The sequence below is a fragment of the Lagopus leucura genome, unplaced genomic scaffold (assembly GCF_019238085.1).
Source record: "Lagopus leucura isolate 7727_CA_CO unplaced genomic scaffold, USGS_WTPT01 Super-Scaffold_100016, whole genome shotgun sequence".
NCBI lineage: Eukaryota > Metazoa > Chordata > Aves > Galliformes > Phasianidae > Lagopus > Lagopus leucura.
In genome coordinates, this window is record NW_024962270.1 from 10210986 (window position 1) to 10226743 (window position 15758).

Below are 15758 nucleotides of genomic sequence, written 5' to 3' on the forward strand. Positions count from 1 at the left end.
TGGAGACCTACCTCCTTGCTGAGCTGTGGTTTGCTGGGCTGTTTCTTTTGCTCTTATGAATGTGTTTCATATAAACCAATTTTTGGAGGTTTTTTGGTGACAGCAGATGGGCAGCTAGCTGATGAGACAGCACTGGTCTCATATATATATATATATATATGTATGTATATATATATATATATATATATGTTTTTCTTGGCAGCCATGTAAGTTTTTTCTTTGCTTTGTTTTTCTGGGGTTTAAATTTGTTTATTTTTAGATTACTTTATTATTTTGCAGTGGGTTTTGTCTATCTTCGTATTTTTGTACAGAGTGGTAGGATTGTGACCAAGCTAAGATGACAGTGCTTGCTTTCTATTCTGTTTCCTCTGACTTCTTAATACTTCTTGTATGTTCAGTGCTGGAATTGCCATCAAGCTGGAGGTCCCTGGGACCACTCCAATCCCTTGAACTTCTCACCACAGGAGTGCGGGGGAAGGCTTGCTTCACCAACACCTGGGTTCACAACCCAAACAGAATGCCAGCAACAGCTTTAAGCACGTTCTCACTAAATGGGAAAGACTATAGAGGGACATCTGGGTGCTGGTCTGAAGGGTGGCACTTGTGAGACAATATTTGGCAGGAGAGAGGTGGGAAGGGGAAGGTGAAAGATCTGTAACCTGCTATAATGTAGTGTTATGGAGCAGTCAGTGGCCTCAGGACCCTGTATCAGCATGGACAGAGACTAATACTGATGTTACACTAACACTGCTTGCAGGGGATGCCACAGCCAACATGTCCCACCTGCAAGCAATGCTCCAGCAAGGGAAACCCTGCTTTGGGCCCATTCCATTTCATGTCCTAACCTGTCTGTGAGTGGTACCGAGGGCTTTGGGATGAGCATCCACTGAATCCCATGACACTTCTCCCCCTTCTCAGCAAAATCCATGTGTGATTCTCACCGGGAGAAAGTAAAGCCTGCATGAGTGGGTCTAGGAAAGTTGAGGTTTGTTAAAAGGTTGGATTCGCACGTGTACACGCACACACATACAAAGGACACAAGGGGAAAACCCTTCTGGCTCTCAAAGATTGAAATATTTTAAAGACTAAGGTTAAGTAAAAATGCCTGGAGGAGGACATCTATGAGCTTGGGGGCATCACATGAATTGCATGGGCAGCTCTAAGTGCCAACATGTAGCCATGCCAGCGCTGCTGGGTGCGTTCCCTACCATGTGCACGGTCATCCCAGAGCGGAATAGAGTCCTGGGATGGCTGCCCATACGAAGGCAAGATCAGCATGTCTCACTGCTCCCATGCTTTGCTCAGGCACTTCTGCGTGGGGATGGTGGAAGGACAGAGAGCCCTGCCATCAGCAGGGGGATGCGGTTGTGGTGTTGGTTACGGGATCAGTTGGGGAAAGGGACGGTGGTCCTCGAGGTGCTGCTGCCCAGTTGGGAGGGTAAATTCATGGGTATGTGAGTGAATGAGCATTTGTGGCTTCTAAAGTGCAGTGCAGGTCATATGGTCTTTACTGTAAACTGTAAGCTCCTCAGGACGGAGCCCTTGTCCTTACTTTTATTTTTTTCGGTGAAATGATGTGCCAGCCTAGAAACTCTTAACCCTAAATAATAACAACTACTACAGGACAACAGGGGGTGGTGAGAAGGACAGTCTGTGCTCCCTGTGCCAGTATGGTGGGAGCAGATGGGGAGAGCTTCCCGTGGCCCTCCATGCTCCATCCTCAGGGCTGTGGCTTCTTTGAAGAAGATCCAAACAAGGATCTCCAACCTGTCTTCCTCTGTGTGGGGCTTCCCTTGGTCACTACAAGGAAGGTGTTGACTCAGGTTCTGTTCCCAGGGGGGTCTCCCAGGCTTGTGTCTTGAAAAGGAGATACAGATGACAAAGTTGCAAGGAGGGAATTTGAAGCCTCTTATATGTAGGGAGCTCCTTGGAGAAGCTGTGCTCAGCCTTACGCTTCCCACCAGACCATAGCCATCCTGGGATGAAATGACCGCCAGTGCAGGAGCCCTCGCAGGGTGTGATGCTCACTCCCCCTACGTGTCTGTCTAGGGTGGAGAACCACCCAATGCCTTTTTATTCTTTCAGGACACTGATCCTCTAAAAGCTGCCAGCATCACTTACTGGGTCCAAGGCTCCTCCAAGACTGAGGAGAAGCTGGGTGCAAGATCAGATCGTGAATCCTACCTGACTTCCATAACCTTCATCAGACGTCAGCCAGACCAGCCTGCACAGCCCATGGGCACAGTGCTCTCCTAATGTTCCCTTCCACGTCAACTGGAGATACCCAAGAGGCTCCTGAAGGGCCACAGGCACTAGAACCTCCTGTTACATCTCTGAGCAGAGCCAAACCAGCTTATTTTCTCTTTGGATGACTCAAGCCTGGTTCATTCATATGCACACAGAATATGCTTCCCCCTGCTGGCAATATTTTGCTTATTATTTTTAATCTATGCCCATAAATTGGCAAGGAGGAGAAGGCAGATAAAATGGCAAGGGGAACCTCAGGAGACAGGTTGGGCTCATTAAATGTTTGGCACTCTGTGATTATTTGTTGGCAATGAAATGTCACTAGTATGTTTTAACATGGAACACAATACCTAAATATGCAGGGGAATCTCCCCTATCCACTTTTGGTACACTTGAGAGACAGGAGGAATTCAATCATCTGTGACCTGGATTGTATTTTTAATGGCTGCCAAGCTAGATAAAATATTTAAATATTCACTTTTATATCAGCCCACATGGGGACTTGAGCATTTCAGGTTGTATAATGCAGGGTGGCCTACTTTTGGTGTATACAGAAATAGGCACATATGTACAAAATACTGAGTGTGCAGCATATGGGTCAGCCAGCCAGCATTAATTAGCTCGGCACAACCAACTCCTGCAGCGCTAGCCTGGCCCAGACCCACCAAAGAGCTTGTGCTGGATTTCGGAGGTGACCAGGTCAAAAAATATTGGTGTATGCCTGGAATAAAGACGGTCATCCTCAGAGGTGGCTGAGACCCTCAAGCAAAGGCATTGAGGACACTGCTCTGCCAGCAGAGCTGACCTTGCAGGAGCGACTGCTGAATGATACTGGGGCTCCTGGTGCCATCAGGTGCTGCCCATCTGCCTTGTGATGCTGCCAGGAGAGAGGTGGGGAGCGTGAGGGACACTGCAATCAGACCAGAAATAGGTGCCCACAGCTTGCACTGACTATACAGGCTACTTGTTTACTGACTGCATAAGAAACCTGAGCAGAGGGCTCTAACACAGCGCCTCACTGGGAGGCTACCTGTGGATCTGCCCATCTGTCCTATCAAGACAGCTCCAGCACAGCCAAGGCAGACTCAGCCCTTACAAGAGCTGGGCTGTGTTGGCTTCTAGCAACAGCAATGCTGGGAGGCTTATGGTCCTACTGCCTTGCTTTGGAGTTGGGGATGTGGAAGGGACTGGAATCCCTTGGGGTGATGTGGCAATGGTGAGGATGGCATAGGAACATGAAGGTGCAGGGAAATGGGGGCAAGCCCTGCTCCCTGCCACCACGAGGCCCTTGGGTCCTCTGCCAATGTGACCCACGTGCAGGGTAAGCAAGGTTGCGTGTGTGATTGTCAAGTGCTTTGCCATGCAATGGCATCGACCCTGATAACAGCACGGGCTGATGGCTGCCAACCTGAAGTCACTATGGGGTCACCATGAGATGATGAGAACATGAGCCTGCTGGGGTCACCCTCATCCATCATGTGCAACCACAGCAAGTCCTACCAGAGTCATCACATGCTTTCATGTAGCAAAGCACAACCAGAGCACAAAAAGAGACCCAGCCTTGCAGGGGCACTGAGCCCCACTTCCCACCATGGAGGCAGCCACTGACCCAAAGGCTGAGCCATCCCCATGTATCTCTGAGCCTCTTCCCCATGCACTGGTAGGGTGCCCTGGCTCTACCCCAGAACAGGTCAGCACTACAGCTGACCCTACAGCCCCATGAACACCCTGACAGGAATGGCAGCCTCTCATGTGAGGCCGTGACTCTTCCTAAATTACCAAATAACCAAATTTTTTCGCATATGAACAGTATCACAAGTGCATCTATGTTAACAATGTTCCGCAATAAGTACTGACAGGTGACTGTCTAAATGTTACTCTGATTTTTTTTTTAAATACAAGATCTACTTCTGAATTGTTAAATGTCACATCCCAACCTTCCTGACAAGGAAATCCCATTGTGGGCACGAGGGTGGCTCCCCACCCAATGGGGATACCAGGATGGGTCCAAAAGCCCAAGGACCTTCTGTGCAGCTCCTTCAGTGGTGTTAAAGCCAAGGAGAGCTGCCTTGAAGGAGAGGGGGGACCAAACACGGGGCTGTGGACCACAGCAGGGCAGAGAAGGGTGCAGAACTATCACCAGCACCAACAGATTTCACTTCCCACCTGAAATCCTTCCCCAGCCACTCTGGTCTTCTCCTGAACCCAGTCCAAACCCTGCTCAGCACCACAGTGATGCTCGCGGGGCAATGGTGGGAGGAAAGGGATGCTCCAATCCCACTGGAAGGAGTCAATGGGATGCAGAGAAATGGGGTATGTCACATCCAAGGGACAGAGGCAATTTTGTGTTACTCAGCACCAGCAAGAGCTTATGATGACACTTCTTAGCAGATAGGTTGGGGCTTGTGGTCATCATGTTCCACCATGAGGTGTTTCTCTTCAGGGGGAAATAAGCAGATGCTCAGGGAGATTTAAGCTTTGAGATATGCAGTTCTCAGGGTGGATTTAAGCATCAGCCCTCATGAGCTTTTGGGGTCACAGCCAGCCCTCTCACCAGCTTTACAGGTCTCTTTGCTTCTAGAACCTCAGAGTACTCCCTGTGCAGCTCTGGGGAAAGTGGGCACCAAGTCTGACTTCTCCCCAGAAGAGCTGTCATGAGTGGATCTCAGTTTTTTCCCTCATTTGGGGCTTGTAGTGTATGGGAATACAAGAGAGGGCCATGTGGCCATGTCAGACGGGTCCACATTAGTTCTGGCCCATACACTGCTGGTTGGAAGCCTCTTGCAGCTCTGCAGAGCCGTACCTCTGACTGGGATGTTTTCAGTATTTCACACCCATTTGCTCTGCCCTCCCGCAAATCCTCCTTTAATAGCTGCATGAAAAGGCTGCTATGAATCATGCTCTATTTTGGTGAGCAAACCAGTATTTTTGGCACAGTGGTGGGGGCCCCGTTCCTGCACTCCCCACCCGTACCGTGCTTTGGGGACAAGGGACAGGGCAGCACCAGGACGGTGCCCTGGGATGGGGTTGATCTCAACTGTACCAGTGGGGTTCATGGGGATACAAAGTGCAAATCAAGAGAGTGAGCCCAAACCTCACCCTCAGTTTCAGTGGTTTGGGTTTATCTAAGAGCAGCATTTTTTTTCTTTTTTTTTTCTTCAAATAATACTATAATAGTATTATATATCAGCACTATGGCCAAGGATAGCGGGGCTTTGGGACACTGCTCTCCATCCCTTGCCCTCAGGATACATTGCACTACATATGCTGGTTCCCTGCCAGCTGCATGAGCCTTGTCTTCATGCTTTTCTCCCAGAAATCTGTCCCAAGGATGGGAGTGGGCTCAAGGGTCACAAACACTTCAGTTTCCTCCCAGAGCTCCCCATTACACGTTTTAACATCTAGCTGCAAAAGCTCTCCTGCCTCCTGGTTTCGTTCCTCTACCAAAGCCAGCCTCTGGTTGTGGAGCACTCCCATTCACCCAGCCAGAGAATTTTCAGCATCGTTAAGCGTGGAGGTGCTGCTAATTCCTGGCCTCGCTGCCTCAAAGTTGCCTCCTACCCGTGCACAGCCTCCAGCGCTGCCCGAATGGTTTTCAACACGGTGTGAAAGCAAAGCTCCTGAATTAGCGGGGCTGATCGCGGTTGTCGGCATCCAGGTTTGGGGGAAGTGCCGTACGCACCTGCTGCAGGGGAGCCCCCGGCACGGCCCCTCAGTCCGACCACTCGTTATCATCCAGCTCGGAGTCGTCGTCTGACTCGCTGTACTCCACCGCGATCCGGCGGGACAGGATGGTCGCCACATCATTGCCCACGGGCTCTTTCTTGGCCTCTTGCTCCCACTGCTCCTGGACTTTCCGAAGTTGAATGCCTGTGTTAGGAAAGGTGGGAGAGCTGTAGGGGCACTGTCACCTACCAGCTGCCATCCCCGGTTAAATGCATGGGCTGGAATGGGGTGGCTGCACCTGATTACAAAGATACAACCTTCCTCCTTGGCACACACACAGCCTGCAGAGGTTGAAGCTTCTTGGAGGCCAAATCTTGCATTTATCCTTAACATATGCATGAAGCAGGAAAGGTAAATGAAGGAGACCCCAGCAAGCAGCATCAGCTGCAGTCTGGCGGGAGGCTGGGTGCCCAGGAGTGTTGTCATAGAGCCCAAGGCACTTCCACCCATGCACTGTCACCTCCCCAGCAGTGACACCTTAAGTCATACAATCGTCATAAGCTCAGAAGAGTTGGAAAGGACCTCAAAGCCCATCCAGCTACAGCTCCCTGTCATGGGCTGTCTGTCTGTATGGGAACTGTTGATCATGGCCTGAACCTCTGATTGACCACCTGAGGCAAGCAATGAGTCAGCCACAGGAGCACAGGTGAAGGCAATTCTACTTGGAAGGAGCGTAGCCTGGCTCCACCTCTCCTACATCCCATTTAAGGACTGACTGCCACTAAGGAAGGATCTCTCTCTGGAGATTGCTCCTTGTGGAGTTTACTGCAAGCCTACAACACTGGTGAATGTTTTATTATTATTATTACTATTATCTTTCCACCGTGATAATCTTACTGAGCCTAACATCTGTATACTTATTGATGGTACAACTATACGCTTTCCCCCTCCAGCACAGGCTGCCCAGGCTCCACTCAGCCTGACCTTGAGCACCTCCAGGGATGGGGAACCCACATTCTCTGGGCAGCAGTGCTAGGGCCTCACCACTCTCATCATAAGGAATTTCTTCTTTGTATTTGATCTACGCCTTTACTCTTCTAGTTTAAAGCTGTTTATCCCTTGTCCTTTCACTATTCCCTCTGACAAATAATTCCTCCCCACCCATCCTGTATCCCCTTTTAGCGATAAGAAGGTTTCTATCAGGTCTCCTTTTCCAGGCTGAACAACCCCAGCTCTCCCATTTCATAGCAGAGATGCTCCATCCCTCTGAAAACCTCCCCTCCATGTCCCCTGGGATATGGATTGTATGGGAACTGCTGAGTCCCGGCCTGAACCTCTGATTGATCACCTGAGGTGAGCCATAAGTCAGCCAGAGGAGCGCAGGTGAAGGCAATTCACTGTGCTGCCAGAAGGGGTGGAGCCTGGCTGCACCCCTCCTAGGCCTATTTAAGAGCTGGCTACCAAGGGGGAAGCATCTCTTCTGGAGATCTGCTCTGCTGGTGTTTTGTGAGTGAGCCCAGGATAGGGGTAAGCCTTCTATTTATTCTTTTGTTGTCATAGTCTGCTTTGCCTAGCTCTCGTTTATTTTGTGATTATAACATCCTAAAATTCTTTGATTATACAGGATCCTTCTCCACAGGTCTCATTTGGGTTCCACCACTTTTGTACATCACCTGGACACCCAGGGCTTGCCTGCATCTCCAACAAGCCAACATCACCCAACTCTGGACCACAGCATTTTGCCTGGGCCGTCCCTTCCCTGCAGGGGAGGCAGAGCCCCCTGCCACATCTCACCTCTGCGGATGGCTGCGAGCAGGTCGCTCCGGGCATCGCTCATAGGCATCAGCGGGATCGGCGGCTTCCGGGACTCGGCGGCGGGGGCCGGCGGTGAGGCTGAGTGCGCTGGCGAGGTGGTGAGAGCTGGTGGCCCCGGTGGCGGTGGCGGCGGGGCCACGGGCGGCCCCATGGGGCCGGCCTGAGGCGGGGAAGCGGAGTAGGGGCCGGGCGGTGCAGGGGGCGGCGAAGGCGCGTAGGAGGGGTGGGCGGCGGGGGCGGCCGCGCCGGGGGGCAGCGCTGCGGGAGCCGCCATGGGGCTGTCGAAGGCAGTCTGCGCGGAGGGGATGACGGGCGGCGGGGGCGGAGGGGCCGGCGGCACGAAGTACTCCGTCATCGGTACGGGCTGTGGTCTGCAAGGGGAGAAACCCCATCAGCAACGTAGGGCGCGGCAGCAAGCCTCCCCGAGTCTCCCGCGACGTGAATGGAAGCCCTACCCGAAATCCTTGACCAAGTGCGGTCTGGGTCCGTTCAGCACGGCCTCGGGGGGCTGCGGCGCGTGGGGCTGCTGGGCGCGGTTGAGGCTGTTCTGCCGGCTGCTCGCTGGTGGTCGGTAGCCGTGTTCTGGAGGGGGGACAGTCGGCAGCACCCCCTCCTTGTGTTCTGCGGGCACGTGGGCTGTGGGGGCCAGCAGCTGTGCCGGGTGGTTGGGGCTTGCCGGGTATGAGTGCTCAGCAGCATCTGAGGTGTAGGATCTACGGCGACAGGAAAACCAAAGGGTCGCATGCCTGGGAGGGGAAGGGCTGGGCGAGGGACTGGTTTGGGGTACTTGAGGTCAGGGCAACAAAATACAAGGGAAACCACAAAATAGAGGCAGACAAGAGAGCACAGAGAGGAGAACACCAATGGAGCTGGACCAGACTCTTCCCTCAGCTCCTAAACTGCTTGGACTTTATCCCACCACCAACATCCAGGATGTGACCCTGGTGGGCATCACTGTGCTGCGCATGAAGCTACATGGGTCTATGGCTCATTGGCTCGCCTTCCCGAACACCCTTGGCCTGCTAGCCCAGGGGTGGCAAAGAGAAAAACCAGAAGTGCCAAAAAGCAAAGGAAGCCCGGTGAGCTGAACGCGTAATAGGTAAAACCTGCCTATTATCTGGGGACAGTGATCCTTCCGATGATGCCATGTGATATGGGGATGGTGAGAACCTGTTATCGGGTCGGAACTCTTTATCGTATGCCATCATGTTCCACTCCAGGCGCCGGTTGCGGGCTTTCCGCACTTTCTTCACCTCCCGAGTGGAGTCCTCCACCAGCCGCTGCTCCTGAGGACACACAGCTGCAGCTCCGCCTCTGTCCCATGGCCCCTGTGGGTGATGCCCGTGGAGCATCGCCCTGAGCCCACCCCCAGAGCCATCCCTGCGCCTGCTACCTTCTGCCTGCGTTTCTCCTTCCTTTTGTCCTCTGTTGCCTGCAGCATCTTCTCCTTCCACAAGTTGAAGAAATAGGAGGGGTCAGTGTAGAATTTGAGGCCATCTTTCTTGTCATCCCTGAAGGGAGAAAAGGGGGATGTAAGCTACAGGGAGGGAGAATCCCCAAAATATTTCAATGCTAGCAACGGCAGTGCACAGATAGGGAACCTTCAGCCCTTCCCATGACTACAGCCTTCCACCAGCATCCATCTCTTTCCCATCTTGAGCCCTGCATTGGCACACTCCACAGAATTATGTGAGGGCAGTAATGCTGCTGCCTTGGGCACTTGTTCCCAGAAAAGAGACCGCTTCCCCTGCATATGAAGGCTTGGTATTGTCAAAGAATAAGCTGTTGGGGCCCCATAAACATGATCAGTGTGGAGACATCATTACCTGCAGTACCACATTATGATCTTATGGACATGGCACAAAGGGATATGATTTAGTGGTGGGACTCAGTAGGTCAGGGTCACAGAATCATGGAGTGGCTGAGGTTGGACACAACCTTTGGGCCCATCTCCAGCAGGGCCACCAGAGCATGGTGCCCAGGTCCACATCCAGAGTCCTTTGAAAATCCCCACGAGGAGGCACCAGAACCTCTCTGAGCACCGTCATCACACATTAGCACCAGTGCTATAGTATCTCCAAGGCTGATGATTGGAGTTGCTGATCTTCTCCAACCTAGATGATTCTGTGGTGCAAGGTCACCTGTTTCAGTTGTCCCATGCAATTATGGTGGTACAGCCATGGGGAAGACAGCCCTCACCAAGAAACAATGGGGTCACACCCCCCTGGCACCTCTCCTGCTAGAGGCCCCAGACATCCCCCCAGCACTCTGAAGAGCAAGGGGACAGCTGCCCTACCTGTATGGCGTGAGGATGTTGAGTGGTGGAGGCTTGTCGCAGCGCTGGTACATCTCCATCACCGGGTTGGGGATAGAGTTGCGGGACACAACCTGTTGGTTCTGCACTGTGGAGCTCTTGAAAGCCTTCCTCATGTTGATGTCCTGCAGCGAAACTGGGGACACGGAGGGGAGAGGGGAATTATCCCTTTGCCTCACCTTGCAGTCCCCAAACAACCCCAGGCACCACGCTATCCACCTGCCAGCCCCTCACCTTCCTCCACAGTGGAGTCCAGCTGCGTCACCTTGATGACCAGCAGGTCCACCCTCTCCTGCAGTGAGTTCATCCTCATGTAGAAGCTGTTGGCCTCATTGAACAGCTCCCCAAAGATGTCCTCAGCGTGCCGGCCTGCCGGGGGAAAACATGCTCCCATCATATGCTGCTTTATTTGCAGTGTCAGAACTGTACACTGGGTTCTGGGGACCTGAGCTAGTCCCCTCCAGGCCTGGCAATGCCCATTCCATCCTTGCTAGGTACAGGTTGGGGTTTGCCCCACAAACCTCACATGCACTGGGCTCTTGTCCTTCCCTTTGCTGCTGGAATCAGTCCTGAAACAGGAAGGACTGAGGACTTTTATACTGAACTATCTTTCACCTAGGGCATTCACATGGCTCTCAGTGTTCTGCATTAACAAGAATCTAAATACCTTCTCATTTCCAGCCAAGTCAAGAAATGAAAGATCATTTGACCAAAAAGTCAAAAAGACTGGCAACAGGAGGACAACAAGTCTTAAAATAACCGTGTGTCCCCCTTTCCAACCCAACTCTTCTGAGCTTGTGATGGTTGTATCACTTGAGATGTCACTGCTGGGAAGGTGGCAGTCCATGCAGGGAAGTGCCATGGGCTCTATGACAGCACTCCTGGGCACGCAGCCTCCCGCCAGACTGCAGCTGATGCTGCTTGCTGGGGTCTCTTTCATTTACCTTTCCTGCTTCATGCAAATGTTCCCCCCAAGAGCATCCCTTCTTAATATCTGGATAAACCTCACCCTACTGGGAACTCTCAGAACCAAACCAGGGTCAGTGACCACAGCATCACACCGCTTCAACCATTCCCAGTGCTGGCACAGGGTCACAGCATCCCCATCCCCATCCCTTGTGACTCACTGAGGCTGCCCAGCTGCTTGATGATGGCAGCCAGTGTGCTGTTGGTGACACATTCCAGCTCACTCGTCACCCCGTCAGGCAGGGCCCCCCGGCACAGGTGCCGGGGCTCGATGTTCCTCTTCACCAGTGGCATACTGCTGGTGGGCACTCACACTCTCCTGGGAAAGGAAGAAAAAAGGAGAAACAACCCAAAACAGCCTTTTCCATTTGCATTTCCGCTCTTCTCTCTCTCTGGGGACCCACCTAGGAAATGGCGATGACAGAGTGTGGCTCAAACCAGCAGCAAACCCTGTGCGATGCAGCCCTTCGGCTGGCCCCAAAACACCTCCCCTGACCCAAACGGGAGCAAGCGAGTGCCTGTAATTCCATTATTTCCAGCTGACTGCAGAGCTCTCTGGGATTTATTTGTGCACACACACAGCTCTGATGCGGGCTGCCATGTCCTGCCCTGCTCTCCACAACATCCCCCAGGGCCGGGGTGGCTCACTGTCTGCAGGATTGGGAAGCCACGAGGAGGGAGGAGGAGGATGGATGGGATGCTAAGAGCTGGGCATACCCATAAGGCAGCAGGAACGCCGACTACGGCAAGGGCCAGAAATGTGCACAGCTCGCTTTTTTTGGCCCTAACAGTACTTGGCAGAACAGATTCCCATTGATAGCACCCACCATGCTCCCCAGCCCCCCACCCGCACCCCAGCTTGGTGGGAGTTTTCTAATGCAAATGAAAACTCTTGACAAAACAGCGCAAAACTTGTATCTAAATCATTAGTGCTGAGCTTCCAAAAAGGCTGATTGTGCTCCCAGCAGCACAAAGCAGATGCTATTCTGCCTTCTGAGTCCATCCCCTCCAGCACTTCCCAAACTGAGAGGAAGCACTTAATGAGCTGCTTGTGCCGTCTGTCCGTTGGGAAAGGGGAGGTGCAGACCAGTTCTCAGCACAGGATGCTGCCCCGGGGGTGCTGGCTGCATTTCCTGACGCATGAGGTCCAGGAGCACTGACAGTAGTCACTGATGGCACCCACATAAGGCTGAACTTGGGCAGCTGCAGGCCTTAAAGCACCAGACTGCCATGTTTAGGCAGGCTCTGACAGATCATCATGACCCCCAGCAGCATCACCTAGGGCCCATCCTGGGATAGGAGCTTAGTGAAGCTTGGTATTGCCCTCTGGGCTCGGTGTGCCAAAGGGACTTGGGCTGGTGGCTCCTTGGTGTCCCCTGTGAGCCACCCCTATGGGACTGTACAGGTGGTCCAACAGGGCTGGATGAAGGCATGCTCTAGGTGATGTTCAGTGCCTTCCAGGTGGCAATGAGACAGTTTGGTGAGCACTAGATCCTGACTTCATATTGTGTGAGATGAGAGCACAGATTTAGGAAGCGAGGGGGTGTGTGCCATGACCCTAGCTATGCCAAGCTCTCACAGAGCTCAGTGCTGTGCCCCTGTGCTGAGCTTGGATTGGGGTCTGTCTATGTTTCTGTCTGTCTGTTTAGCCCCTGTTGTCAGATCTCACCCAACTGCACTGCCTAGGCACTGCCGGCAGTGGGACTGTGTAGCCCAGCAGGAGCCTTGGCCAGGCACCAACAGCAGAGCAAGGAGAAAAGCAAAGGGAGCAGTGTATGGCAAATCCACAGTGCTTGTACAGAGACAAGGAGGTCTGCAAACACACATCGAGAGAGTGAGATCAGGAAGGTGATGAGATGGCTGCTTGGTTGGGATGTAGCACAGAGAACCTGCTTGCTGGAGCCAGCCCTGCAGCCACTGCCGTGCTGCACACAAAATGGAGTGCTCCTTCACCACCAAGACACATTGCTCGTGTTTAGGAAATGCATCTGTGACCGCCTGTTACTCTGCTGATCGCTGGAGTGACTGCGATTGCTACCAGCCCGACAGGCATCACCGCTTCACATGGAGCTGATAGCACAGCTGAACTCTTCCAAAGGCTCACTGAATGCTCTGCAACTGGCTGGGTCTCCAGCATCCCCGTTCCTCAAAACATACCGGAGGGCAAATCCCAGGAGGCTGCTCCCAGGTCACCAATCCATCAGCGCAGGGAGGTTGGAGGCTCACAGCACAGCGAGCTGCGATGTCTCAGCAGTGAGGAACTGAACAGCAACCATCCCAATCTGCTGGAACGAGCTCACTCCATGCACATGGCTGAGGTCCTGCTGGACAGCCAGGGGAAGGGTCAGCACCCACAGCCAAGAGGAGCACAAGCTGAGGCCGCCTGCCTGGGCTGCACTGCTGGGCTGGAGCTGGAGCTGGTGCTGCCTGTGCTCAGGGCCAGCACCTCCATCCCAACAGGAGCGCTGCCTGCACCTTCCCCACGGCCCATCTGCAGCCTCCGCCTGCGCTGCGCCAACTGCAGCGGCTCTGCCTCCACCGAGCTGCAGGAGAGAGGCTCCGCCACCGCGCTGAGCTGTGAAGTGCAACACAACATGGCTAAAAATATTCCCTAAGAGTTGTGTTAGTAAATGCCACGCTAATTTTTTTTTTTTTTTTTTTTTTTTTTTTTTTTTTTTACCTTCTGCTGCAAAGCTCTCAGCTCCAGAAACAGCAGTGGGCTCAATTGCCTCTAACTTGCAAGCACCTCTCCGAGCTGGGCTTTGCAGTGGTCAAAAAGCTCTTTAGGGGGGATGCTGAATATGCAGTGCCTGCTGCCTTGGGATTAGGGGAAAGCTAGCCCTGTTGCTCGACAGCAAACAGGCTCCTACATGGCTTGACCTGAACTATACATACAGCTACATCAACTGGCAGGTGGGTTTTCATGCAGCTATTTTCCTTAGGGATTAGGTGGTGTGGATTTTCTGGATCCAATCCAAAATAATGCGTGGATACCCTTGCAGTAAAGGGAGAGGGGAGAGCCAGAGATGGGGCAGGGAGCAGCAGCAATCCCGTGCATGCTTTGGCTGAAAGAAGCCTGCTGGAAAGGAACCACGTGCTGTTCTTAATGACTCTCTATCACCAAAAGAAGCCTTCAATGCCATCCCCTCTCTATGCCAGGCTCATTACCAGCAGGCCGGCCGTGTCCCGCCAGCAGTGCAGCAGGACGCAGCTGAACAAACCCCCATTCTGTGCACCACAGAAGCGCTTTGATCAGCACGGGGCAGCCTGGGAGAGCAGCAGGGCTCTTCCTGGGCACTCGCAGCTTGGGAACAGCCGGCAGAGACGCGTTTCCCTGCAACAGTGACAGGCAGCTCTGCAAAAGCATGCTGGCCTCTTTGTTTTTTGTTTTTCTTTTCTCTCTTTTCCTTTTGGCTTGAGGGCTGTTGCTCAGAACTTGTCAAGATCTTGGCGTGCACAGCTGATTTGTCATCTACCAGAAAATGGAGGACGAGCATCCTTGGTTCAGCATGGGGCTGAAGCAGACAGTAGCTCTGAGCAAGTCCGCTTCACCTCAGGGTTTCTCTGCGGGCTGCAGATCCCTAGGAAGGCAGTGGGCATTTGGGGACTTGGTTGCATCACTGCATAAGAGCCCTTGGCATGCACTGTGCTCGTAGCTGAGCAGCACAGCACATTAACCTCCTGCCCGCCATGCAGAGCTGCTTCTGCCCGCCACTGAGCTGCTCCCTGCCGCTGGGGATGCTCAAGAAATGCAGGAATGCCAAATGCCATCTAAGCACCTTTTTTTTCTTTTTTTTTTCCTTAGCTATCCCCTCTAAAACCCAGGCAATGAAACATAGAAACGAGGGCTGTGCTTAGACACACTGAAGTTTGGAGGATGAATGATGAATTCATCCTACTGCTGACCCATCCATCCAGGTGCTGCGCTCCCCTGCTTGGGTTGCCAGGCACCAGGCAGCCATAGACAAGCAATCCTGATCTGCACCGAAAGTGGCCGTGGCTCCGCACCCATTGGGATTTCAGCAAGGCGGCAGTGAGACCTCGAGCATTCAGCTGCTATGAAAGCTCTGCAAGTCGCTGAATCACGAAGCACAAGGCCCAGCTCTGCACATGCATGCCTGCGTGCTGGAGGGGCTCTGAGCTGCAGAGGGACACGTGCAGGCAGCCACCGGCCCCAGCAATCCTGCCAAGCAGTGCCCCCTCCCCCCCCATGTGCAAATGGAAAGCGCTGGTAGAGCCTTGCAGCAGGGATGTAAAGTGATGGCCCCTCCCTGCCATGCAAGGGTGCAAAGCGCACAGGTTCCCTCTCCATGCAGGAATGCAAAGTGACAGCACCCCCGCGGCCGTGCGGTGTGCAAAGAGGCTGAGACACCCCCCTACACACACACATACTCCATGTGTGGACGCAGAGAGTCCTCGACCCCCGCACACTGACTGCTCTAGGACTCCTTCCCGATGGGAGGTGCAGGCAGCCTTACACCCCCGCCCCATGCATGGGCAAAAACCTCCATGAAGAGCTGGGAAGTGAGGCTCTCCCTCCATCATGAAAATCGGCAAAGTGACGGGGGACCCCTCCCCAAGCAAGGATGCACAGCGTCCAGCCCCCCTACGCATGGATACGGTTGGGGGGGAGCACAGGCATCCAAAGTGGAGGCGATACTCCCCCTCCCCAAGGATGCAAAGCTGTATCCTCCCCGACTCAAGGATGCAAAGCACTGTGTTCTCCCCTTCTCCCCCCGCCACCACCCCC

At 53.3% G+C, this 15758-nt stretch overlaps 1 protein-coding gene across 2 annotated transcripts in view; it reads right to left on the reverse strand.

The window, feature by feature from the left end:
* Positions 1-209: 209 nt before the first annotated feature.
* The window catches only part of LOC122183030 (wiskott-Aldrich syndrome protein family member 3-like), a 15737-nt gene continuing 188 nt past the window's right edge, over positions 210-15758 (reverse strand). Inside the window, exons 2-9 of one of the 2 annotated variants that reach the window (XM_042876759.1) lie at positions 11170-11327; positions 10277-10411; positions 10025-10178; positions 9122-9239; positions 8839-9014; positions 8184-8441; positions 7708-8099; positions 210-6117 (exon numbers count right to left, since the gene is read on the reverse strand). In XM_042876759.1, the coding sequence (XP_042732693.1) occupies positions 5960-6117; positions 7708-8099; positions 8184-8441; positions 8839-9014; positions 9122-9239; positions 10025-10178; positions 10277-10411; positions 11170-11302 (1524 nt within the window). In that variant the 5' untranslated portion in view covers positions 11303-11327 and the 3' untranslated portion in view covers positions 210-5959. Of the gene's footprint in view, positions 6118-7707; positions 8100-8183; positions 8442-8838; positions 9015-9121; positions 9240-10024; positions 10179-10276; positions 10412-11169; positions 11487-15758 lie in introns of those variants that run through there. The other variant, XM_042876758.1, reaches the window with a different exon arrangement.